Consider the following 10,710-nt stretch of genomic DNA (forward strand, 5'->3'; position numbering starts at 1 on the left):
CACAGAGCCCTGCAGCCTATGTGTGCAGAACAGTGTGGCCCTGGCTATGGGTCCTATGACACAGTATCACTTACCAAATAAACAGCTCCTCAGAAAAATATTTCCACATAGTGCATGAGCGAAGTTTCCCATCTGTCCTATTTTACTGGGCACCGGCTGCTCTTACTAATCAAGGTGCACGAATCCTAAAAATACATGAATTGCATACTCCACAGCACCGTGCTGCTGGAGGAGATGCACGTAGCCTGCATTTTTCAGATGAAGCAGAAATGTTAGGTCAGCATGTGAAGAATCCAATCTTAATCCAATCTTTCAAAATTACAAGTTTAACTCTTTGTTGGTCTTTATAAGTTTACTAATGTACAAACCATAGATTTGCTAGAAAACTGGATGCTGAAAAAAGTATTGAATTAAAAAACTAGAAAAAAATAAGAGAGAAAACAGGCTCAAGTATGAGATGATCAAAGAAAATGTAACATTTTTCTTTTTTTTTTAACAAATTAGGAAGCAATGCACTTATGTATAACAATGTTGAAGGCAGGGACAAACCACAAAGTGACATGAAAACTGAATTAACACAATGTAGAGACTGCTAGAACCAGATACCACAGTGTTGCAATGCAAGGCACATGATAATAGTAGAAATACATGACCAATTAGACTGTATTTCCTGCAGCATTAAAATAAATTTCACAGAATTATGACAGTGGCTTTTATTGCTTAGGTAACAATGTTTCACGATAGATAATGAAGACAAGATATCTTAAATTTTGGTATATCAATTCTGTGTAATAGGCTCATTTCATGGATTTGGGCAAATTTCATTCAACTGATTACACTTTTTTGGTTTGCAATATAACATAAGAAATACATTATTCAAAAGTTTTCCTGGCTTAATAGTTAATATTCATATGATGTTTATGAATAATTATGTGAAATTTTATATGCATTGTATCAGCTATATACATATTAAGAATATATATGACAAAGTACAAAAACATAAGAAGCTAAATAGGGAGTTATTCCTGGGTTATTATCACCTGGTAACATACACCTTTTATCATACAATTGTGTCACAGCTAAAAACATACTAATTAGCATACATGGTGATCTATCTACTTAGTCTAGAACAACCCTAGTGGGAATGCATTAGAGTGTGCTAATATTTCACAGGGAAAGGCTAAGTTCTGGGGCATGAACTCTTTTGATTAATCCATAAAACACACCTGAGGCATCTATTTTTGTTCTGGGGGTAAAAAAAAAAAAAAAGCAACATTCTGACATCGTCTAAGCCTAACTGTATAAATGAGGCATTTAATATAAGCATGCTTTTGATGCACTGACCTGAAGGAGATCGTCTGATAGACATGGTGACCAGAAAAAGATGTCCCTCTAAAGCAGAAATAAAAGCAGCCTTTCTGACTAAGCCAGTACCCCATTAGAGCTTCCAAATATGACAATTATTACTCTTTCCTGGCTTGTATCCTTCTTCCTTACACTAGGTTCTAAATATGTTAAAGCAAGCCCCCTACTTTCTCCTTTGCTGAAAGCATCAGATGAAAATGACCCCTATATTCACAAAACATCTGGGGCAGTTGGTTCAGTGAAGAGTCCAGATTGGAACATGAAGACTTTCACTATTATAAATTTCTCACAGTAAAGGGTCCACGGAAGTTCAAACCACTGTCCCAGCCTTACTAAGGTGCATGCTTTTAAAATGACTGAAAAACTTAAAAATTATTGCATAAATTTTTATAGTTGAAAATAAGGCCTTTTAAATACTGACACAACCTGTGTTTCACATTCAAGGGGTTCCGTTGTGAGAAATTTAAATAAGGATTGCATTACATTTTTAATAATACAACTTCCAACTACAAAGCAGATGTGAATGGGAGAGAGAGGGAGTGAGGTCCAGGGCTCTAGCCACTCTTAGGAGACGATTGAATGTAAGGCCTGCCCCTCAAAACTCTGTTTTTTCTAAGCATTCATGCCTCAAATTTTATAGTTCAGGAAACTAATTTGGAGTGAATGGGGACCGTTTAGATATCTCTCCTCTGCTTAAGCTTTCTCTGTCTGGCAGCTTCTGGCCTCTACACACAAAGAGCATCACACACTCCTTCCTTTGTAATGGCGATATGAAAATTCCAAGAAGCCCAACAAAACAGAGCCAACACTAAGCGGGCTTACTGAGTGCTGTGGGCTTCTTGTGTTCCGGCTAATTGCAACAAAAACAGAAATGGGAAACTCCCACAGGCCCCGTCCCCACTTTTCCACTCATCCAACCTTTCTTAAAGGGCTTTTGGATCGTTTACATCATCCAAATGCACACATTTCTCCTCTCTCAGCCTCCAGGAAGTAACTGCCCATAGTGTTGCCATCCTAAATAAAAGAGCCAATTTTAACCGCCTCTGCACTTCCAAGAAGCAGTTGCTAAACAACCTCCCAAGACAATCTTCAGATTCTGACTTAAAAAAAAAAAAACCCACAGACCTTAATACTCAACTTAAAAAACAACTACAACAACAATAGTAAAAACACATAAAAAGAAACTACCAACTACTGGTTGTAGCAAGTTTCCTATCATATGATCTCTAATATGAACACCCAGAACATTCATGGCCTGTGTTTGTTTGTTTGTTTGTTTACTTATTTATTTTTCCATTTGGCATTGATCCTTAGGCAGAGATTAGGTGTCTCACCTTCTGTGGGGTAATGACCATATTTTCTCTAGCTTCAACGGAAACAAAATAATCAAGATGGATTTTTAAACTAATTTAAAATCGAAGCAAGCTGAGACTTTGGTATCATAACATATTAATGGGGTCAATTCCAAAAGAAGCATCTGTGTTGTAACTACAATTACAGATCAGAACATATTTTGCTGGCTTAGTTTTGAGATTTGTTCCTTGTATGAACTATAAATAAGAAAAGATCTTTCTGTTACTTGGTTCCCTGATGTCAAAACAGACCGACTTAGTAAGCTCATTTCCTGGATTTGGGCAAATTTCATTCAACTGATTATACTTTTTGGTTTGCAATATGACATAAGAAATACATTATTCAAATGTTTTCCTGGTCGAATAGCTAATATTCATATGATGTTTATGAATAATTATGTGAAATTTTATATGCATTGAATACTATTTGGTGACTTGAGGCTTTTTGTAAGTTTAACAGGCTTAGTACTGAGACCAGTTTATTACATCCCCAAAATGAAAGCTTAAGCTGGCCTGGCAAAACTTTTTCTCCCTTATAACTGGAATACTTCATCTGAACAACCAAATGAGATACAGCTTTAACTTATAAAAATCTTTTGCTATCTAAACAATTTACCTTTAAATTCGCTAATCTCTAAAACCTACTGCAGTTATTTTGGGGGAGCAACTGACTTTATGGTCCATTCTACAGTGAGAGGGACATCACACAGGCAGAAAGAAAACCTCATGCAGACCCACAAAGGAGTTGAAGCATTTTTCTAAGCAAGTTGACTCTTGGTAGAGGAATTTCTGGTCTTTACATTTTACACTGAAATCACTTGTAATTGAATCATGAGTATATCCTAAGCCTTTGCTTACTGCTATTTCCTGTGGGGCTAATTTCTGTAATAGAAGTTACCTCTCAAATCTACCCAAAAGGGCAGAGTGATGAAATACCTTGTTAGTTATGCACACATGCTAATAATATGTATGCATATGTTTAATTGAAAAAATCCAAATTCCTTGGGCCCTTTTTGCTTTTGAATTCCAAAATACTTCCAGGAACTCCAGCACGGGCCCAGGAGGAGCCATGGACTGGACAGCGTGCCTCACCTTCGGGACACTTGGTTTCTGCTCACTTTTGAGAACTGAGGCTGCGGCTCACTGGCAAGCTTCTTCGGCTTGCAGCTTTTGAACAGCATTATCAAGGAGCTCCATGGACTCTCTAAGAGACACATGGATTTTAAACGACTTGGGCTTAATGGTCAGGCCGTAACTGAAACTCATGTTCGAGGGCTCATTTTGGTTCGCCTCAAAATTGCACTGGTGGGCGAGGATGGAGATGAAGAGAAACAGAAGCATCTTAGACAGCTCCTCGCCGATGCACCGCCGTTTGCCCACTGAAAATATCATCACGCTGCTGGCTAGTGCCTTGTTAATGAAGCCATCCTTGTCCAGGAAGCGGGCTGGATCAAAGTCCTCTGGGTTAGGCCACTTGGCTGGGTCATGATTCACAGACCATTGGTTAACGAAAATGACTGTATTCTTGGGGATGTAGTAGCCTAAAACAAAGGTGTTGGCGGTGGTGGCATGCGGAATGGTGACAGGCAAAAAGCTGGAGAATCGCATTGATTCGTAAAGAAAAGCCATGACATATGGCAGGTTGGGCTGGTCCTTGATGCAGGGCAGGCGGTCCCTCCCCACAACCTGGTCCAACTCGGCCTGCACGCGGGCCTGCACATCCGGGTATCTGTTTTGATTTTAGTATGAAAGGAAGGACGGAAGGGGAAGGAGGAAGGGAGAAGGGGGAGAGAGAGCACAAAATCAGTTCATCTTTCCCCAGCAGCACACTACACTCCTATTTTAATTCCATAAAGTAAGTAGGTCTGTAACCAAATTACAATTTCTAAAAGAAAGTCTAAAACAGGTTACTAATTTCTCTCACTCAGTATTACAAGTTAGGCAATAGTAATTTTATTTTTCTGTAATAAGCCTCTTGTGGCCTTGGACTTATTTCTCATTGTGAGAAAATAAAACCTCCAGTTTTTTAAAGTCTAAAAATTCACAAGAGTATACATTTTAGACACCCAGGAAAATATTTGTCTATCTTTTAAAACCTACAGACCTAAACAAATGGACTTACAGCTAGATGTTCACATACACATTTTAACATGTTCATTTTATATCAGTGTAGTTATAAAAATATATGTTCAATGTTTTATAAAGAAGTCTACAAAGGCAAAAGGACCCTGGACCCACAAAAGTTAAAATGCTACCCTGAAAGCAAATTATTTTTCTTCCCTCATATCCTTAGGCAATTGATTGTTCCTATTTTATAACGTATTATTGATCTCCAGATAGATGACACTACACATTTCCTAAACTCACAAAGCAGAGCCCCAGTTTATCAGATGAGGTACCAATTATAGGTCTGCACTGTTGTTGCTAGGAATGGGGACAATTCTTCTGGAATTCAAAATCTTCCTTTACCACAAACTCTATAAAGGCAATCCCTTAGCCTCTCATTTTTAAACCCAATATTTTATACCTAGAAGCCCACATTCAGAAAATAGCTTAACAGGGATAATGACATATAATCACAGAAATGCTTAAAACTCAAAATGCAGCCCAAACTATTAATGTTAAAACTGGAACCGGATTGTATCTATGTATATAACTAGAACAAGATATTATGTAGCCATCAAAATTGCTAAAATCTGGGCTGGAGAGATGCCTGGGTGGTTAAGGGCACCAGCTGTTCTTGTAGAGGACCTTGAGATTGATTTCCAGCCCTCATGTGATAGCTTACTGGAGTCTATAACTCTAATCCCCAGGAAAACACCTTCTGGCCTCTGCAGGCACCAGGCATGCACCTGGTACACATCTGTACACACCCAGGCAAAACATTCATATACATAAAAGTAGACAAAAATAAAAAATATGTAAAAGAGAAAACATACTGAAATCAATGTTAGAAGATGAGGATGCGTCCACTACAGTAAGTAGAAGGCTCAAAAAGGAGGTGGGGTGGGGAAGAATAATTACAGCCACTGAAAATAAGTATTTTAAACGGCGAAACAATGGGTAGTTTAAAAAACACTTAATAGAACTTGCCAACATTTTCCACTGAGGGCCAAATCATAAGCATTTTGGACCTTACGGGCAAACTGTCCCTCCAGCTGCTGCAGTTCGAAGGAATGCAACAGCAGGCACTGTGTTCAGGTGTACCAGCTGCAACTGCATCAATAAAATTTATATCTAAACGGGCATCGTAACTTGCTCACTCTGGTTATATCGCCTTTTCACGAAAAGGAAAAATGTCACCTTTATTGCATTGAAAATGACCCTGAACTTTTTATTTCTTTGGAACACATGGAGAACAACCTATACAGCTCAATAAAAAAAAAAATTTTCAAAGAGTACCCACTTATCTTGGGGTGTGAAAGGCACCCCAAGATCTTCAAGGAAGAAGACCTTTATCCTGATCTTGGGTTCAATGCCCTTTCTTCTCTTTCTGCTTCCTCTGCCTCTCATCCTGATAGTCCCAATATATGTTTACACGATTTGACTTTAATATTGAAAAGTCATTTTAAATATACTTTTAAATGTGAAAGTAGGTCTAAAGAAATACGAATTGCGTGACTTCCAATAGGAAACGGACCCTGCGTGCCAAATTCGGAGGCGAGCACATCTTCAGCATTGCTTAGGGCAGTGGCTCTCACCCTTCCTAACGCTGTTCCTCGTGTTTTGGTGACCCCTAAAATTATTTCCATTGCTACCTCAAAACTGCAATTTTGTCACTGTTATGAATAGTACTGTATCTGTGTTTCCCTACGATTTTAGGCGGCAGGAATCGAGCGACCCACCATTTGAGAACCGCTGCCTTATGCTCTAAGAAAAGAAGTAATGCTTCTAGATAAGATACAGGTTAAATCTGAATTATAGGTAATTAATAGGTAATCGTCAAATTCCCACAAAGGATTCATTTACTTAGACCACCTGAGTGCGGGGAGGAGGTGGGGCGCTGCTTAATTAATCCTTGTGTGCAGCCTTGCAGTGAGTGCTGTAGAGATCTGCTCCCTGGCCCTGAGATCAGGACCAGAGAGAGAGAGAGGCCCACCAGGTCCTAGACTCCTCTCTAGAAGCTGATCACATACTGCAGACGTGACTCCACTTGCATATTTTGCAGTGCAACCGCCTCAGGGTAAACCTTATTCTCAGGTTGTCCTCTGGGAACAGAGCTTTGCTGGCTTCCCTAGCCTGGTAACTTAGCTCTGCCCCGAAGCTGGAAGCAGGGCCTGAGATGAACAGCCTACCCTTACTGATGTGCGCTGTGTTTATTTAACATTATACTGCACTTCCTTTAACCTTGGAACCGATCCAATTTTGCTTCTATTGAGCCTCAGAAGGATCAAAGTTGATCTGCCGGCAAGGTAAAACACTTGTTTGTTTTTTGTTTGTTTGTTTGTTTGTGGGGGGAGAGCCCTTCGTAAATGTGTTCCCTGTCACGGGGGAGGGGGTATAGGGAGTGGGGCACAACATCAGAGATGCTGTTAAGTCCTGGCAACGCTTGGAGGGGAAGCCTTTCTTAGACTGCCCAGTTGGACCCGGCCTTATCTTACCTGAGATCTCAGTTTGAAGGAATTAGGGGTTGGGGGGCGACGCGGGGCAAAACCTCAAACCCTGCGCTCAGCTAGTGACCTTTTAGCCGCACTCCTTTTTTCAAAGAAGGAAAGCAAGGACCGAGCCATCCCTCCTGGAGGCTTTACCTGGTAAAGAGAATGAGCAGCCACAGCAGCGCGGTGGAAAGAGTGTCCTGGCTGGCTCCGAAGATGTCCGTAATAGTGGCAGGCAGATCCTCCAGGTCCAGCCGGGAGGGATCGTCGCCAGGACCCCCGGATGCCTTCTTTTCGGCAGAGAGAATGAAGGCGTCTGTCATGTCTCGAGGAGCAGCCCCGGGCACCAGGCTTTCTCGATGCCTCAGGAACTTGTCCAGAACGAAGTTGCTGAAGTTGCGGTTGAGCTGCTCGAACTCGCGGAAAGTGGTGCGCACGGGGTTGGGAAACAGCCGCAGCCAGGGCAGCACGTCCACCAGGCTGCCCGCACCCACCGTGCGCCCGAACTCCTCATTGTGGCTGAGCAGCTCCAGGAACTCGGCATCGTCGTGGTTGTACCGACAGCCGAAGCACACAGCGCTCATGACATTGGCCACAGCCACAATGATCGGCTGCGTCGGATCGAGGAAGGCGCCGCCCGCGCAGCGCCGCACCAGCACTGCCACCAACTCTCGAGCCTCTGCCAGCGCGTGGCCCTCGAGGAGACCGCGGCTGCGCGGGTGGCGCGTGGAGAAGGCACGCATCGTGCTATAGGCCGCGCGTCGCTGCGCCTTCCAGCGCTCAGAGTAGTGGCCGAACGCCAGACTGCGGCCACCAGACACCACCCGGAAAGAGGCGAAGGGCGGCCGGTCCGCGAAGATGCTGCCCTGCTGCACCAGGGCCTGATGGATGGCACTCTCGCCATTCAGCACCACCACGGGACAGCTGCCCAAACGGATCTGGAAAACGTCGCCATAGCGCCTCGCAAGGCGAGCGAAGTACAAGTGCGACGCCTGGCCAACAGCCGCTGCGTTTCCGATCAGTGGCCAAGGAAAGGGACCTGGGGGCGAGGACCACGGTTTCCGTCGCCACTGTCGCAACAGCCACTGGCCTAAGTGCACGGCGGCCAGGACGGAAAGGAGTAGCAGAAGAGTGGTCTGCTGGGTAGACAGCGAGCTCAGCTGCTGCGGACTGTCTGCACTAAGGCTCGTGGCCATGCTGGGGACACAAAGGCAAAATGTGAAACTCAGGTGTGAAAAGAAAAAAAGGAGTGCCACCCACCCACCCACCCCCACCCCCGCGCGCGCATCTCAGCCCCAGCATGGGCCTACAGCCTGGGGTTGAGTAGAGAGGAGGCCATGCATAGATCAGGTAAAGGCTTACTTTCTGGGCAAGATGCTTAAAACTACATTTCCTACTCAGCCCTGCCTCCAGCAGAGACATACCAGATTCCAAATCCCCAGCTGCTTAACGGTTCCCAGAATCCCGACACAATGCCGGTGGGTGGCAGACACAAAGGCAGGTTTCTTTCAAAGTACCTAATACCCCACCCCTGACCTTCAAGAACTGCTCTGAAGAGGCCTCGGGAAGGTGGATCCGCGGACAGACTGACCTGCTATGAAGCGTGGTTTCCAGCGGTGTAGAGCAGCGGAGTCTGAGAGAAGCTGTGGAGCCTCTGCCCAGACTTTGCAAGACTTCAACCTGAGAGTCCCCAGGGACCTGGAGGCCTAGACACCTGAGGACCGCTGCTTTAGCACCTATTCTTGGCTCAGTCAGAACCTAAACTTAGATTAAGATGGAGGATAGGGGAAAAAAAGTGTCTCAAGTTTGCTGAGCGCCACTGCACCTGGGGCTCCGCAAAGTCAGGGCTTTCTCACGGAGTTGGAGTTGCGGTTGAGATGAGTGGGGGTTGGGCGTTGATAAAATGGAGTTAAATCCCAGCCCGCAGGCGGCTTTCAAGCTGGCGTCGCAGAGGTGTCTGCAACGCACCCCAAAGGCGATGCGCCATCCCTCTACTCCGGAGTTTTAAGGACTGGTTAGGGACTGGAGGAAGCGGGGACTTTAGGGGGTGGGGCGTGAGGGGCGGGACGCATTGCGAAAGCCCACAGATCTGGGACTTGGGTCTCAAGTCCGTGCTCAGGGTGACCCAGGGTGGTCCAGTGGGAAGTCCGCGCCGCGGGCTGGGACTGTCCTGGAACAATAGCTGGCAGCTCTGTTAGGATCCGCCTCGTAAAGTTTTCCTTTGGCGATAACGGCTTGTCATCAGTCATTCCCCCAGTCAAGACCCCCACGCTTTCCCCAGAACTAAGCTTGGGACAGAATTTCCTACGCCTCTGCGCGCTGGAGCAAAGAGCAACCAGGAGCACGCCCTCCTCCTCCAGGTGACTCGAGTTTGGTGCCTTGCTCATGATCCTTAGGCACCGAGCCAGGGAAAGAAACTAGCCATTTTAGGAACAGGGCAGCTTGGTTCGCCTTGCATTTATCTTTACGTTAAGGTTTTGCAAAGCATTTGGCCCTTTGTGTGCACAGATCTCTTTCTACCTCTGAGATCTAGAAACCTTGAACGTTCTCCCGCCCCAAGGCGCGCACCATCCTTCTGCACACAAAGCTCTCAGAAGGCAAGACTTATCGCTTTGAAACGACAGGAACTCTGCCACCTGCTGGACACGCGTGACAGCTCAGGTCGCCCCAGGCAGTGATCCAAGCTTGGGCGCCAGAGGCAATCCCTGAGCACCAGACCCGAGAGGGGGCGGTGAGTGGGAGGAGGAGGCAGCTCTGTAGCCGGCAGACTGTTGGGTTGAAAAGTTTCTGCTGTCGCCTCCCCCTTGCGTGCGGAGCTGTGCCTTGCGTGCGCCGCTTCTGGGAAGTCGGCTCCAGTCATCTCCCTGGGCGCTGCTCGCGGCCGCCCCTCCCGCGCTTCGCACGACACCTGACACGCCGAGGCGGCGGCCAAGGGCGGGGTGCCTGCCGCCGCCACCCTCGGCGGCGCACGCACAGCTGAGCCCGCAGGGCCTGCCCAGAGGATGCTCGGTCACAGCCAACTCCTCGACCCCCACTCATTCAGCCTGTTTCCCAAACTAGCCATGGGGACGCTTTCTTCAAAGAGAAAGCCAGGGATGTCAAATGGCCCGGTGAAGCAACTGCTCCTGTTCATAGCAGCCAAAGCAAAGTATCTTACAAAACACCTGAGAGAACAAGGTTTTTGCGAGGCTCAGAAAAAGGCAACCCAAGAAAGAGGTAGACTGTTTCTAATACAGGAAGAATTGTAGCTCCGGGCCATTGGTGCGATCTCCCGCTAACCCACTCCCAACGTTGTGTTATTGTCTCGTTTACAAATAAACAGATTCAGAGAGATTGTGGGACTATTATCCGAATCACAAAGTTCTCTAGAGGTGGAGACTGGATTTGAACTCACAAAG

At 45.5% G+C, this 10,710-nt stretch overlaps 1 protein-coding gene across 1 annotated transcript; it reads right to left on the reverse strand.

Moving 5' to 3' along the window:
- Positions 1 to 698: 698 nt before the first annotated feature.
- Positions 699 to 9,510, reverse strand: LOC127687627 (cytochrome P450 1B1). The gene is made up of 3 exons (XM_052186431.1): positions 8,904 to 9,510; positions 7,466 to 8,509; positions 699 to 4,446 (listed from the first exon to the last, which is right to left on the reverse strand). The coding sequence occupies exons 2-3, from the start codon at positions 8,506 to 8,508 to the stop codon at positions 3,858 to 3,860; spliced, it is 1,632 nt and encodes a 543-aa protein (XP_052042391.1). The 5' UTR covers position 8,509; positions 8,904 to 9,510; the 3' UTR covers positions 699 to 3,857.
- Between the last annotated feature and the right edge of the window lie 1,200 nt (positions 9,511 to 10,710).

The sequence above is a fragment of the Apodemus sylvaticus genome, chromosome 6 (assembly GCF_947179515.1).
Source record: "Apodemus sylvaticus chromosome 6, mApoSyl1.1, whole genome shotgun sequence".
In the NCBI taxonomy this organism is placed as follows: Eukaryota; Metazoa; Chordata; class Mammalia; order Rodentia; family Muridae; genus Apodemus; species Apodemus sylvaticus.